This window comes from Corvus cornix, chromosome 2 (genome assembly GCF_000738735.6).
Source record: "Corvus cornix cornix isolate S_Up_H32 chromosome 2, ASM73873v5, whole genome shotgun sequence".
NCBI classification, from domain to species: domain Eukaryota; kingdom Metazoa; phylum Chordata; class Aves; order Passeriformes; family Corvidae; genus Corvus; species Corvus cornix.
In genome coordinates, this window is record NC_046333.1 from 87,576,235 (window position 1) to 87,592,646 (window position 16,412).

At 39.4% G+C, this 16,412-nt stretch overlaps 1 protein-coding gene across 5 annotated transcripts in view; it reads right to left on the reverse strand.

Annotated features, from left to right (window-relative positions):
• The window catches only part of EPB41L4B (erythrocyte membrane protein band 4.1 like 4B), a 169,802-nt gene that overhangs the window by 84,395 nt on the left and 68,995 nt on the right, over window positions 1–16,412 (reverse strand). For 4 of the 5 annotated variants that reach the window (XM_039570169.1, XM_039570171.1, XM_039570166.1 and 1 more), the window contains exons 7-15: window positions 12,000–12,120; window positions 11,306–11,393; window positions 10,662–10,750; window positions 10,351–10,420; window positions 10,009–10,178; window positions 9,796–9,905; window positions 7,736–7,766; window positions 7,219–7,252; window positions 6,168–6,235 (exon numbers count right to left, since the gene is read on the reverse strand). In XM_039570169.1, coding sequence (XP_039426103.1) covers window positions 6,168–6,235; window positions 7,219–7,252; window positions 7,736–7,766; window positions 9,796–9,905; window positions 10,009–10,178; window positions 10,351–10,420; window positions 10,662–10,750; window positions 11,306–11,393; window positions 12,000–12,120 — 781 coding nt within the window. Of the gene's footprint in view, window positions 1–1,760; window positions 3,184–6,167; window positions 6,236–7,218; window positions 7,253–7,735; window positions 7,767–9,795; window positions 9,906–10,008; window positions 10,179–10,350; window positions 10,421–10,661; window positions 10,751–11,305; window positions 11,394–11,999; window positions 12,121–16,412 lie in introns of those variants that run through there. The other variant, XM_039570183.1, reaches the window with a different exon arrangement.

Below are 16,412 nucleotides of genomic sequence, written 5' to 3' on the forward strand. Positions count from 1 at the left end.
TATCACTACACTCACACTTCCCCTCCAACCCCCCCAGGCTGATGCAAGGATAGTGTTTATCACCTGTAATCAGATTACAGAAGTTTCCAAGTGTATGCTGGACTTGTAAAAAGAAGGTTTCACACAATGAACACACTTCAGAGCAGGGTGGAGAAAGTTTGCACATGCAGTTCAATGGGTACCCCTGAGAACATGTTTCATTTGGATTAAGAAGGTGGTACCTCCTTTAGGCAACTTTCAAAAGGTTTTTCTAAAAAAACCAAACTTCCCTGTGTATATTTAGAACACATTTAAAATGTGTTGACTTAGAATGACTCTGTAACATGATCTTTGGTAAAAACGGTGCATTTCCTCATGAGGAGCTCCTAGTTAAAGTACCACAGGAGTGTATAGACACTCACATACCAGGGCCATCAAGTTCCTACATTGAGTTTGTGCCTATAAACTACCAGAGGATTCCTATAGCAGTACAAATTTAAGATGTAGTATTGATTTATATTGCCAGAGCTTTCCCAATAGTTTAAACAAAACTTGCTGTTATGTTTAACAACAGACTTAACCAAACATTTTCCACTTTTCTTCTCTCTCCCTTCCCTAATGTAATCTGGTTTCAGATGCAGTGTTTTGTGTTGCTTCAAACAAAAAATTGTAATCTTAGCATCACAAGACCTGTATTACTTGTTAAAAACAAACTGTTGTGAGTTACGTCTGTGCTACTTTTAGGAAAAAAAAAATCCCAATGTGCTTTTTTATCTTTAAAGCAACTCTTTTATACAACCCTGTCCAGACAGAGACCACCCATATCCACCTTTGTTCAGGTGATGTAAGCTGCACAGGTCACAGCAGTGCTGGGGTCAGAGAGGACACAGGTAGATATGTTCCCTCTTCCCAAGTGCATCCTAGCCCATGTGCTACAAGAAGTCAACTACACCTATAGGAAGAAAGGACAGAGACATTGATGCCTTCTTACCTAGCTGATCGCTCCGTGACTTGGCTGGTTCAGATTTCTGCAGACAGCAGGGAGGATGAGGGATGAGCAAGTGAAAAGGGAGTGCAGAAGGTGTGGGCTCCTTCTCCAGAGAAGCAGAATGATAAGTGCTTCCCTCGAGGCGACACACACGAACTGCAGAACACACAAGGCCCACAGGTTGTTCTTCACCAGTGTGCCTGAGGCATTTTAACACGTACAGGACCCAGTTAGGCCTTGTGCTGTCTTTTCTTGCAGTCTGTCAGGGAATGGATCCCTCCTTCAGTGCCCCTTCAGCAGCAAACCAAACCACACATAACAACACAGGATGAGGTGGAACACTGGCAACAAACCACAGGGAAGCTGACAAGGTTGTATGACAAGAAAGATACTGTATTATGAATGTAGGTGTGTAAATAATAAAGCACCAATGCGAGTATTCAAAAAACCCTCCTCCAGAATGCTTCCAGAGCAGCAGCTAAACTAGACTTTTGTTCCAGTGGCTCCAACAAAGTTTCTCTTTCTTCCTTTCTTAAATAAAATGTTGCTGAAATAGAGGACGACTGGTCTGGGAAAACCAAAGTCAGCTTCTGTGATTACACACCTTAGATTTACTCTGGCATTTTCACATCTCAGTGCACAATTGCTTTATTGTCTTCCCCTCTCTACAGATTGTACTGGAAACTTCGATCCACCACAGCACTAGTAACTACGGGGGAAATCAGGTACAAGCATATATATACACACTCCCCCAAAATCTTTCAAAAATAAATAATGCATCATAACCAGATCAACAAGGTTGACATTTTTTATTTGTACTTAGCACATACAGGAAAGATCAAAACAAATAATAAAAGATAGCATTTGTAAACAAATGTATTTCACAAAAAGTTATAAACTACCAAATTTGCTCTGAAAAAATTCATTATAGCCATTTAGAAATGTGTATTTATCAAAATCAAGTTAAAAACTACTTCATTTTGAAAACATTCCAAATGAAGATTCATTCATTCCAACAACTTCAGAGAGACCACAAATGTAAGGCCTAACAAATGCACGAGTGAAGATGGCACTGTGATTTTTGGTTTAAAGATAACAAAAAAGTCTGCAAGTGATCAAAATACCAGCCAGTCTCATTCAAAGTCCTAGGTCTGTAAAATATACATTCAACTTCGCAAATATCTAACTTCAAAAAAAATAGAGCTATTCTACTGGAATGTCCCCTTTTTTTAATGTACTGATTATATGCTGTGTTTTTGAGCCCACTCAGACAAAAGTTATCAGTAGGTAGTTTCATGTAATTAGCAAGTTCATTTCCATAATCACATTAAAAATAAGATGACAGCAGCACCCTTTTAGCAAGGATTAATTTTTAACATTCTTGCCTTTATAGCAGCAGGTATGGTTTTGGGGAATGCTATCAATATAATTAGTAAGTAAAAAAAAAAAAAATATACATACTGTGTGAAATTTATTACAGTGTTCTTTCCCTATACTTGTTGTCAAAGTTAGGTAAGCACCTCTATTTTTTTCTGCAGAACACAAAAACTAGAAACAAATGACATCCAAACCTATGACTGCCTCAGTAGGCTCCCTTTGTTGGTGGCCCACAAGCCAATTTGATTGCCAGTATGAATACTGTTTTTTCCTCCCTGCAATCTCCTATTTGTATGCCAACTAAAAAACAAGGTTCTTAAACTTCATCTATTAATTTGACTCCAAATAAACAAGGTAATAAAAATAACTAAGGCACAAATGTCTGATCTTCAACAGCAGGCAGAGGGTCACAGACTTGGAACTTGGGTAGAATGTAAATCCCCAGAAAATTTCTGGTCTCGGGGCACTGAAAATTCTTACCAGAATTGAAAAAGGTTTTTCAAAATTTTTTTTTTTACAAAGATATGGAAAACACTTTTCCCAAGAATGTCCACGAACACTAAACAAGGATGGATGTACATACGAAGACACACACTTTATGCACAATACACTTTGAACATACTGCAGACAGACAAGGACCATGGAATGCAATGATGTCTAAGATGGCAGGTGAAATGAAGATGGCTCTTTTTCAGAGTGTCGTCATGAGTTTATCTTGGTACACCATGCTTTGGACTCCTCCTAAATTCTTCTGGTTCTGTTCCTGGATATACCGTAAATTGCTGTCCTCTCCACTTGTGGGGGGTTTCCAATAGGGCCTGTCATCGTGATAGGGTGGCCTGCACCATTTGCACAGTTATTGGTTAGTGAGGAATGGAAGTCAACTTAGGAGTGCTACACAGTAACATGAGCTCACCCCGCAAGTGCTAAGCATGCACACGGAGCTACAGCGCGGGAAGGAAATGGGGACAGACCTACAGCTCCGACGCAGAAGCCACTGAAACAACTGGGAATCTTTTAGCTGATTTCAAAAGGCTTTCAACCAGAGCTCAGTCATTAAAAACCCTCTCTGTTTTCAATGTTCTAGACAAGCGTAGTACATCAATGCTCTGGAATCCCAGAGGGGTGGTGGGGAGGGAGGAGGAGGCTACAGGAAAACTAAATTTGTACAACAAACAAGTAAAATAGAACATATCATGCAAAACATTGAGCTCATGAAAGTACATCCTTAAAGTGCAAGGGGTTAAGAAAGGCAATCCTATTATGAATGAAAATTGCTCTTCTGTAGCTGCTGCCATTCCTTTGGCACTGGTGCAGTTAATTAACACTAAAGCAGCCTGTAATTTACACAGTTGCATTTTCTTAAGAACACCCCCAGTCTACAGTTAGTACAGGTAATTCTCTGAGACTTGAAGTACTACAAGGAAAATACCTTTTTCCTTACTTGTTCATTACTTATTGCTGCTTAGAGATATTAACTTCAACCATTCCTACAGTGTCCCCTGAATCATTGCAGCGGAGAGGGGAATAAATGAAACAACAATTTTGAACACTATGTAGGAAACCACAATATTGAACATTACCTTATTACCAAATTGAAGCTGCAATTATTATATATACGGAAGAAATTCTTTTCTGTGAGGGTGGTGAGGCACTGAAACGGGTTGCACAGAGAAGCTGTGGATGCTCCATCCCTGGAAGTGTTCAAAGCCAGGTTGGATGGGGCTTTGGGTCACCTGGTCTAGTGGAAGGTGTCCCTGCCCATGGCAGGGGGTTGGAACCAGATGATCTTAAAGGTCTCTTCCAACCCAAGACATTCTATGATTCTGGTAAGTTTTTTTATAGTAGCAGAAACACAGGCAAGGTTTAGATTTTACCTTTTTGTGGATATACTCTTAAGTTATATAACGACAACTGTTAATTGGAATTAACAGGTTAAATATTAAGCTAACTGCAAACAATTTCACTGAAAGAATCTGCAAGAAATTTCACTGAAAGAATTTTACTAAGAAAACTGAGACAATTCCAAATACTATTTCACAAATTATTTAACAAAAGCTCTATCTATTTATCTATATATATATCATGTATTGCATAAAATTCTTTCATGCCCAGCAGAAAGAATTTTATGCATCTCTAGCTGTGATCTCAAATTCACAGTTGAATGGATTAGGCTTTTTCAAATCAAGCTATCCAAGACCTTAAATGTCCAATTCTTTCACTTTGACTCCAAGTTAGAATAACTTGAAACTTCCACTTTAACCGCACATTTAAATGCTTCTACCTGAATGGCACAAAAATTCTGAGCACCTTTTCTACCAAGCTTTATGACTGAGCTTTTAAGTATGGCTTTTTTTTTTTTTTTAGCCTTACAAGCCTTGCTATTAAAAAAGCCATTGTTCATATTTCACTGACCTTAGTCTTTGCCCAGGCAGTGGAGGGGCTGGAGGGGGAGCTTGTCTACACACACTACAATACATTATTGTGCTTATTTCAATATCATTCTGCTCCAGGGTGAACTATTTGGCTTTAAAATGTCACAGACTGGTATCGTAAGTGATGGAATCCTTAGAAAAATTTCAGCAAAACCTCAAATGATTTATAAAATCATTAAGCTCTCTTGGCAACCACTCTTTCATAATGTGAAATTGTACATTTTAAAGCACTCATAATAAACTGGATAAGCAAACCCTAAAATCAGGAAGACTCCTGAGCCTGAAATACAGGCAAAGTTCATTACCCAACTTCAAGTCTTCTGCTTCTAGCATAAATTTAGTATCTGCTTTACTGCTGCGTGCAAGGAATTTTGAGACGACAATGCCTATGTCTGCTTCTCTACCTAGTATTTCTAATATTAAAGATACTTGCCTTTTTCCTGCATTCTCAGACTCAAACTCAGACCAAATTGTCTTTTCATTCATTTTAAGCTCAGCCTCATCCCCAAAGCCTGCCCACACTAAAAACAAAGTCTACCGATTGTAATGTAAGAATATAAATGCTAGATAAGGCGAAACAAAGATTAGGGTATTGGTATTTTTTCCTGAAGATGGTAATTATTTCTCTAAAAGACTGAGTCATCTAAAAAGGTTACTTTTTATTAGGATAAAAAAGTGGCTGGTTTTTATCATGTGTACACATATATACACGTATCTACCAGCAGGTGCATGCCTCTACCGTGCATTCCACCAAGCTGGTTTTAATGGGACTGAATTTTTTCCAAAATTTCTTTTCACTCAATGTCTCTCATCACTAGCTACAAACAAAAAAGAATGTAAAAAGATAGCACAACAGCCCTTGCAGGAATATTTTTGTGAAACAGTTCTCAAAAACTCAGTGTTATAATTCTACTAATTATCTGTAAAGTGCTTGATAAATTGTTCCACGTATTTGTCATTTTTTCATATATATTTCTGCAAAAGATGAAAACAGTGCTCCACTGCAAGACTCTGACATTAATAACTTAATTTTACACTAAAATGAGCTTCCTCTTTGCCTTAGGAAATTAAATGCAAACAAATACCGATCAATTTGCAATGAGATTTAGGGAAGCTACTGAGCATCTCTCTATCCAACATACTCCCTACAGGAAATCACTAACACTGTATTTCAAATTTTGAATTAGAAATCAACTAGAAAAAAAAATTCATATTCCAAAGCAAAATTTAAACAGAAGTTATTTAATACTGTCCCTATATCCCATAGCTCTTACTTCCCTTTGCTTTTTCTGTGCAGAGAATTGCCCAATACGGCCACCAAAGCTTCATACCAAGTCAGATAAAGAAAGAAGTAATCATCTTTTTTTCACAAAGCGAAGATTGCTTACCTTACATTCACAGGTGTGTGTGGATGCCAGTGGGGCTGAGCAGGATGAATATTAGGATGATACTGTGGCTGCAAATGAAAACATTGAACCTGGTTAAAGAAAACACATAAAAGCTCCCTATTAACTTTAACCTTTTATTTTCCTGGGGTCATGAGGAATATGTTCCCAGTGTACCCTAGAAATCCTACTGCTTCAGACCTTCTCCTATGTCATTGAGCACATACGTGAAGCCTCTTGGTGATGAGCCTACTCATTAGGACACACTCATGGGAAGAGGCAAAGAAAATTGCTCTCCTGTTTGACAGACAACCTGGCACATAAAAAAAAAGTCAACTTTGATCAAAGGTGGAGAGTAAGAAAGGTTACTGTTATAACAGCAGGCTTCAGAAGGTCACCTCTCTTTGGTGACAGCACTTCCCTCTCATAGCCACAAGACCTTGAAGAGAAACAGTAAAACAAAACCACTAGTGAGAGTTTTAATAAAAAGTGCTAAGACTAAGTTCTCATGCACATACAGAGTTTGGAAGCTTGCTTTCTCAGTACCACTAACTGTCAAGTAGCACAGATGGAAACCAGGTAATGTTTTCCCTGGAGTGCATAAAAAAAAAACCCCAACAAGCATTTGACCAGCAATGAACTCTGTAAGTGTTGTGATGAGGGAGATAATTGCAACTTTGAAATTGTCACGATCATCCAATGTGAGAGGCTGCTCTAGACAAAAGCTTGCTCATAGAGCAGTCTCCTGGGGCCCATCACATTCACAGTCCCAAAGGCTTTAACTTTCACAGAAAGGAAAGGGAAGGGAAAGAAGATGGCAAATAGAGTGAGCTCAGCTTGCAGAGCATCCAAGAACAGGGGGAAAAAGAGAAAAGAGTCCCTCCACTTTCTCCTTAACCCCAATCTGGTGCTGTTTATTTCTGACACATCAGAAAATCTCACCCCAGAGTAAGGAAAGGGGAGCAAAACAGCTGTACAAATTATAAAGAGCAAAAATATTTACCACTAAATACAAAAATGGCAACATTTTCCTCTGTAACTGTTATGCTCTTACCTGGTAGTTATGGACTTCAGGAGTATTTTTAGCACTAAGAGAGAAAAAAAAAATTGCTTTTATGTAATCAATACATCTATGTCACAATGTTTTTTAGTTCAGGGAAGTATAAGAGAGAAGTAAAATTCATATTCTTAAGGACATCATTATTTTATTCAAGATATACACCACAGCAGTTAACACATAAAAGAGGGGTGTAAAAATTTTTTCTTCACCTTACATTTAAAAAACAGGAACAAATTATGCTTGATAAGCTAGCATAATAGCAGTGAGCAAAAAGGAAGTATGTTTTACTTTAGTCTGATTTCAAATATAAAAAGAATAAAAACAAATAGATTAAACAATAGAAACAGGTATTCCCCAAGAAGAATCTGGTGATGCATAATGAGACATGCCAAAGCAATTCATCCCACACCAGAGAATCTGTTTCTACAAATCCTAATTCAGATTGTCTTCAGAATCCTTTTAGCCCAAGAACAGCAACTGAGAGGTAGAGAGAACTTGGGCAGTCACTTACCACAGTTGTGCTGCTTTCACAGGATTGTTTGCTTAAAAAGAAACAAACACAAAACCTTAAGACAAGTGAAATATCAGCCATTTTGCAGTTCTTGTTATTGGGGTGTTACACTATGGCTAAAGTGAATGCTCACACAGTCATATTTGCACAAAAGTGTCTGAATTTCAAGTGCAGCCCAGTGCTTTCTAACAATCCTGTGCATGTCAAAGTACAGGGCAGACAAACCTCCCTCTGGTCCTGCAAGAGTTAAAGCCCTTCAGAGATGACAGCAGACAAGCATATTCTTCCCAAATGCCACAAAAGGACTTTTGGCAGAGTATGTTCTGCATAACCAGACCACTTCTTTTCTTACCTTACTGTAGTACCATGTCAGTACCATTGAGTCCCTTGGAAATCAGAAACTACACCTTGCAGAAATTTTCAATATCGTACTGAAACCAGAGTATTCACAAAGCTGGTAATGGCCTGTGTCTTATTACAGGGAACAATGGCAGCCAAAGCAGCCCATTAGTTGGGAATCCTGGGAGGCACTGAGTAATCTTGAGCAACAAGGTCTTGGCCTGTGCTTTGGACAGGCTGGAAAGAATGGCGAAGAAGGCAGCTGAGTAACTGGGATGTATTGTCTCTTTTTTATGATAGTGCGTGCTTCAAGAGCACTGAAAAGCTTCTCAGTGATACAGTGAAAATCCAAGTGCCTGCTGAATGCACAAAGTTAATGAGACACTGCAAAAGTCTCAAAAGCAACAGAGCTAGGAGAGAATCCCACCCTTGTGGGCTGCATTTAGGTACAGGCCTTAATGGCCAAAAGATGCATGAAAGATAATAATCTACAGGGAGTTTTTGCATTAACTTAACAAACATGCTGTTGAGCTCTCTAGAGGGAGATCACCTGGGTATGAAAAGTTCTGACTGGCTGCAATGGACAGAGAATATAATTAAGCAGAAGCCACACTTGCTCTCGTCTCCCTCCATCTCACAGACATCAGTACAGAGGCACTGAGACACAGGGCATGCCATGCATGTCTGTCAGATCCCGTTATGGTAGGAATCAAATGTAAAGAATTCATTCTTTAATAATAATAATAAAATAACCCACACTATATAGTTGACTCTCATGTCTCACATAACAGCATCTCACAAATTTAATAAATTTGCATTTCAGTTAAACAGGCTCCATCCATGTACTAAGGAAGGAACCAGGGGAAAGAGTTACACCCTCTAGAAAGCATGCATGCTTGTTACCCTTTCTCCCCCCACTGTAAATGAGAAATAAAAATGTCCCCATAATACCACAAGAAACTGTGTTCATGGAACTGTGGTTTATATTCTGGGAATGCAAACGAGTGCAAAGACATTCTAAGGGAATGTCAGCTCACCCTGCTCCATATGGCAACTATACCTGCAGGCTCAAGCAATACAAAATTTGAAGGGGATTGTCTTGCAGTGTTCCTTCCTAGGCTTTTCTACATGGAACAAAAATATCAGCTCAAGTTTTTAAGGACAAATTACAAAACCACAAGGGAAATCAATTCCTTGTCATTCCATTTAAATTCAGTACATCTCAATTCCCAGGGCAAGTTAGTTAAGGTCAGAGTGTGGATAGGTGAATAACATATCATTACAGTCAGGAAAGCAGCAACAACTGCATAATGAGACTGCTCAATAACCCTAAAATTGTCTGGCTAGATAAGCAAGTCAGTGAGGCTTTTGGACACTGCTCCACTCCACAGGACACTAGCAATTCTTCAAAAAAACATTACATGCTTCCCCTTACTGGGTTTTCTGAAACTCTTCCTTCCTCCTCAATAGAGCAACAAAAGAAACCATAGGTACCTCCTCCATAGATGGGGGTGGAAGAATTAATTGTAGATAAAAACAGAAGATGGGAACAACAAACTCTGGCAAAGAAAAAACCATGTACATTCTGATTTTTTAGGTGATCTGACATATTTTTCTTTTTATAATGTGGAACAGATGTCCTGATTATAATGTGACATTTATAGGAGTTAATGGGACACCTGCATGACAGATTCAGTGACCACATGTATGAAAACACTTACCCTTATAAGTGGAATGCCTTCGAGAAGGGTATCTCTTGCTGGGCCTTCTTTCAAATGTACTAGTTCTGCGTAATCTTGTCCCATGTGTTGCTTGATATTCTGTCCTCCCACTTAAAATACAGAAATAAACAAAGTAAACTACTGCCTTCTGCTGGAAGCTGTACCTGCTCCTTTGTACAAAGATAAATACAGTGCTGTTACTTCGCTAAATACCTGAATCTGAAGCGTGATCCCAGCCTTATGAAGTCGGATCTACTAGATTTACTGTTTGCTGGGGCTCGCAATCTGAAGAAGGCATGGTGCTCCACTGCACACTTCCACAAGTGTTTGCACGTTTTGGCACTGTCTAACCGGAAAACAAATGTGTGCTCTTGCTCTCTGCCCTAAATGCAGAAACAAAAGCTTTGGAAGTTGGCATGCATGATATTAGTTATTGTCCTTGGTAGGAGAAACACAGCCTGGACCAACAGTGTGCTGAGCTTCCCTTGTGTTCTTACCAGCCTGAGCACACACCACACTTTGTTGGATCAGGCCCAAGTAAGGGAAAGAAGTTACCTGTTCATCATCTTCTACAACCACAAGCGTTAATTTGCTCTTTTTAAAGTCCATTTTTGTGATTTTAGGCCTAAACACAAGAAGCAAAAAGAACGAGATTAACAGACTATTAAAAGAATTTTATTTCAACAACTATTTCACGTTTAAGAGTGGTACTTCTAACCAGGCCAATCTACCTTCAGATTTTACCTTCAGATTTTAAACTTTGTAGATTCAATTAAAAATTACAAAATACAGCCAAGATCCCATTATGCAAACGAGAAAGATTTAAGCATTTTAACAAAAAGGAATATAACACAAAAGCAGATTACCAAAAGAATAAGCCTATTTTGTTGGCTCCTTCAAAGATCAATATGCCTGTTGGTGTCAGTCCAAGAGCATATTCACAACCATCTCTTCCCTGCAAGCAAGTAGAGAATAATCAATCCGCCATTAGCAGTGTAAATCTTACTACAGTAGGACTGCAAAATCCATAGGTCTTAAACTAAACAATGAGGTTGGCATATTTTTTTAACTTTACAGAGCAGAAGAATATGCATCTGTACTGGGTGCAAAGTGGCACATTTTGGCAACAGGAGGCTGCAGGGTGCCCTCTGTGGGAGGAGGCCATGCGCTGCTCCAAGTGGCTCTGAGATCCATGGAGATGGACCCACACCAACACTGTACCCAGGGGAGCCCACACCTCAGCTCACCCGCGTTTAAGAGCAGGGAGCTCCTGCCAGGGGAAGGAGACACAACAGGAAGAAACTGAGGGACATAGGAAAAAGCATGTGGAAAGGGACACTGTGGGAGCATGGAGAAGCACCTTTGGAAGGAGTGCTACAGGTGGGAAGTATTTCTGAGGGACCATGGCCCACAGGGCAATCCACACCAAAACAAGGACACCCCTCAGGGACTGACCCACACCAGGGCAGGGATCTCACACTGATAAAATAAAAAATCACATGAATCTTACCTTAACTACATGCATATCTACACCATACATTTCAAGCCATTTAGCTTTGTTCAAGTAGCACAATTCAGCCTGCGCTGGGCTCTTTCCCCTATGAAATAAAATTCATACTTCGTGGTAAAAGATTTTTGTCCACTTTAAATGCTTTCAAGTTCCTTCCCCTAACCTTTTCTTTGTGTCCTCAATCTTAACGACACTAAATGGTATTTCAAGCTTAGCTTATGTTTTTACCCTCTTCCCTCCAAATGAAAATAAATCAGAAGACTGAAAATGGAAAAAGGTCTAAAATTGCCAATAAGGATGAAAGTTCAGGTAACACAGCATCACTGAAATGTACCACATTTATTAACAAATGACAGGAAATTAGTTTGCTACCATCCTGAACACAAAATTTATGTTTGAATGAAAGAAGGAGAGAAAGAAAGAGATTTACTTCCAACATAAACAGGAAGAAGACCTGACTCCTTAAGTTATTAAAAATAATCTAAAGAAAAACCAATAAAAAATTAAAACTCACCCCACCAACCTTCCCTAAATTACTCCTTGCTATTTCTAGAGAAGGAGAGGGCTCAAATCCTTTTTATAATACTTCTACACTGACAAACATAATCCCCACTTCATGCCTGTTGAAGGGATTTGACTTTGGAAGAGAAGCAAACCTGTTGCTAGAGACCCCACTCCCACACAGGTACTCTACCTGCACTCTTTCCATTTCTGAAAAATGTCAAATTCCATTGCTTCGGTCTGGTTTGGTGCAAACCTGAATTCAGACACGAGCTCTGGTGTGTGCTCAGGGTGCTCACACTCTCCCAACTCAGCTGAAATCAATCAATTGAGAAGTTAAAAATATAAAGTTCTTGGGATGACCAGAAACATTTAATTCCATTACCCCTACAAAGATAATGATAGTTTGCAAGTTTCTAAGCATGTTGCAGAATGCACTTGTGTCAATGCTTTAAGTTACCACCCCATCTTCCTACTCCTGGCCCCAGTAAATTCAAACCAGATTTTACAGCAGAAGTCAGATAAACAAATTTGCAGGAGCAGTGTAGGATTGTGGTACAGAATTCTGACATTCAGGAATGTTATGACTGAACCAGCTTAACTAAAGCTGCTTCTCCTGATTTTAAAGCACATATAGGAAGTAAAGTTTCTACTAAAAACAATCATCAATGCACCTTCTGTTTTAGAAGAGTTTACTTTGAAACTTCCTCTCATTGCATACTTTTCATTCCAAAACACTTCCCATTCTATTGCATGCTTTGTTATGTTTCTGTTCATGTCAAAACACGAAGGGAATACCTGGTCTCATCAAACTAGCGATAAAGCTGTGTGTGATTTTTTTTAAATCACAGTGGTAGTGTAATATTCAGATTCAGTAATTTTGAAGGAAAAAAATGCTGAAACATTAACATAATTAAGGTGTCACTTTCCACTTACATGCTCAGGCTCTGGTATTTTTTTTCCTAGGAGCAGAACACTTGCCAACTCCACTGAGCCCAGCCGGAGATGCAAGTGCTGAGCTTTTCAGCGACTGACGCCCTTAACAGCTTTGTGTCTGTGACAGCTCTGCTCCTGGAGCCTCTCAGCTGTACAGAGAGCCTGCAACGTCACTGCCTCGGGACTGTGTAGCAAACACCAGTGGTAAATACACTCTTCAGCAATACCATGTGTCACCTGACATATGATGTGATTCCCAATCAGGGCTTTGTCAGTCCGCATTTCTTAACTGTTTACTACTGTTACTACTACCACCAAAATAAAAATAAAAATTGAAAAGCGTAGAGGGAAACTAAATCCCTTGAAGAACACAGTTTTATGGCTTCAGGGCACTTTTACACTTAACAGCTGCAAAAAATTTTATTCACAGCCAGACTTCAAAAATACCTAGCAGGATCCATCAGTAGATAGGAAGTTACATTCAAAATCCAATCTGTTGGCTGATAACACCTACTAGGTGGTTTTGAGAACTCAAGCTTTGCTGAAACATTTAGTAATCCTGAGGATATTAAACAGATTGAGTTCACTAGTCTTCATTTTTAATTAGTCTCACACACATTTTTTTCTCTCAACAGTAATCTTCCATAGTGAGTTACAGTATTCCTATGTCTGTTAACAAAAAGGCCATACAGATATCTCAGCTCTGTGGCTGTTTCATCGAAGCTGGAAAGCCTATTTAACAGAGATATTGTTAAGAATTACTGGCAGTCCAGTCTCCAGTATACAAGAGGGAGCCACAGCAAACACATTAGCAAGGAGGACTTCAAGGCGGGGGGGGGGGGGGAAGTAAGGGTCTGAAGTTTGATGTGCTGCCAACCATCTAAGGAAAACATAGGAGATTTCTCTACTATTTAACTGAGAGAGGAGGTGGGGAATGAAGTCTGACTGTGCTGTAAAGAGGATGTGTAAGGATGAGAAGAATCATGAGCTTGTATGACAAAAGACACACAAGAAGCTAAGGCAGCAGTATTAGGCAGGAGAAAAATATCACCCTTGTTTCTCCATAGCTGAACTCACTGTTTATTCACTCTCAGGTGAACAAACTGTTATCTTTTTGGTTTCGAAGAAACAAGTCTTCAAGGTAAGAGTCGGTAAGAGACTTGCCAGCTCCCTGCACAGGGCTGGAGGGCAGTGGAAGAAGGGGCTGTCACAGACTCTGTGAGGACACTGTCACTGCTGGGGTGGAACTGCACTCCCTGAATGAGCACTAATATTTTTCAGTGCAAGGGCACAGCAGAAGACCCATCTCTTCATTTGTGGTTTTATGACATGCTTTGGCATGCCCCTTCTCTGCCCTTTATTGGGGGTGGGGGGGGGAGGAGGGGTGGGAGGTGGGGCAGGTGTTACATAGCACATGTATATACATTATCTGTGCTCTTCAAAAAATAACTGCATAACCTGGGGGACGTTTTTAAAAGGGTATTTCCTAGAAAGTTTTTGAAAACTCAAAAAATATATTTATTTGTAAATGTATGGCTGATTTTTTTATACAGAGAGGAAAAAAGTTTGCAGTATCCCATGAAGATGTCTTATGATTAGAACTGGAAATTGGAGATCTGAGAAAATATTTTCCTTTTCAATCTAATTAACAGCTTCAAAAGTATATCTGGTTAAACACCAAGACCATACAACACTAACGAGGCAGTTAAAAACTTACTGTAACAGTGACAACTCAAGTTTGATGACAACTTTTCTGCAGATAATCCCTACTTGAAGCATAATATTATGGATCTGCTTCACAAGTTACCCCATACTACAAACCAACGTTATTTGCTACAGAATTTCCTTCATGGGACTGGCAACAAATCAACACTTCACATTTGAAAGATGATTCACACAAAACACCAACCTTGAAAACTGCTATTGGAAACCAAAAATTACTATAACAAAAAGCTTCCTTGATAAAAAAGCCCAGAAGTATGAAATTTAAAGCTGATCTGTGAAGAGAAAAGACTTTTCTTTCAGAGGGCTGAGACTACTAGTGCCTAAATAGCAATTTATAGCTTTTTCTTCACCCTTAGGAAAGGTACACTAAGGAGCAAGACTGGATTTTACAGAGTAAATGCAACCCACTGTGGAGGGAATAATGGACATTTCTTTACACTTTTCTGCTTAATTACATTTCCAATGTCAATAAAATATAGCAAACATTACACCAAAAATGCTTATTATTATGTATGTCAGCAAAGAGAATGAATTAGTTGCAGTAATGAAATAATTTTGGACAAGCTTACAGTAATGATGTCAAAATAGTGGAAAACTGAAACCGGAAAAAAAAAAAAGAAGACAGCAAGAAAGTATAAAAGTGTGTTCCCACAGACAGAATCAAAGAGTATCAGCTTTGGTAAAGAGCTGGACACATCATAAACATTTTGTAGCATTTCTTGCAGCTACTGTATTGCATTTACACAGTAATCACAGGTGCCAGTTACTACCCAAAATGTTGAGGCATCAACCTATTATTCTTTGCTTGGTCCTCCTTGCTTGGACCAGATGTGAGGTTACCAGAGTTTCTATCTGTGAAAACGTAAGCAACAAATCAAATCTGGGCTCTGTATTTCCTCCACCTCAGAAAGACAAACGGAGTCTGCCTGTAGCAGTTCTTGGCACACCAGACAATCACAGTTGTACCAACTGGTGCAGCAAAACAGCCCATTGCCTTAAGATTTACACCTGTTGCTGCTTGGAACTGAATTCCCAGTTTTTCCTGTCAAGTCCATCTAGAACCACTGAGGGACTTCCAGTGCTATATTAAACTAAGAGACTCTGACTAAGCTCTCCATGTGCCATGGCCAACCACCAGTGAAACAGGAAGAGAATTTTTCAATTAATTTTGCTGCTGATATGCTTAGAATGGTCCAGCTCACTGCATGTTCTTTTAGAAAAAAATGAACTTGATTTGGGCCTCATCACAAAAATTTCCTCCCCATCTGCAAAACAAACTGCCCGAGATGGAACAAATATTTGTATTAACATGATTGCAGTAACAAAAAAACCTCCACATCATCCTACAATAACCTAATGAGAAACCCAGTGTACTGGAATTGCTTTTACATATTGAAATCCTTGTTCCTGCCACAGCAGTGATCTTAGTTCTTACCTTCCCATATAATTCTCTCCTCTCCAGTACCTGCCACTCCCTCCCTCCTGCCCTGTACCCATCTCCTGAGTCACACGCTGTGGAGACTTCCTCTCCCAGGCACTGTTGAGGCAGCAGGAAGCCCATATTCACAGGCACCCACCTCCCACAAACTGTGTGAAGGGCCAGCTGGCTCTTCAGGCCGAAGTGGTAACACTTGTGCACGCACCACAGCTTCTCCCTCAGTGGGGAGCTATTTTAGGTCCTTCTTGCCCAAGCAGGCCTGGCTTTCCAAGAAACTTTTGTCTAGCCATGCTTTAGAGTCTCCATCCCTGTATCAAGTGTGCTGACATTGGCTAACGTAGTTCAGAAGTTATGAATGCAGGTGAGTCAAGAAAGTGATCTCCCTAAAACTCTTCTCGTTGGGTAAAAGAATGGCATTTATACATAATCAGTGGGAACACATTACTAACAAAGGAAAAGAAACCAGTAGGTGAGCAGTTTAATAAATTAAGACAAACCACTTTCAAA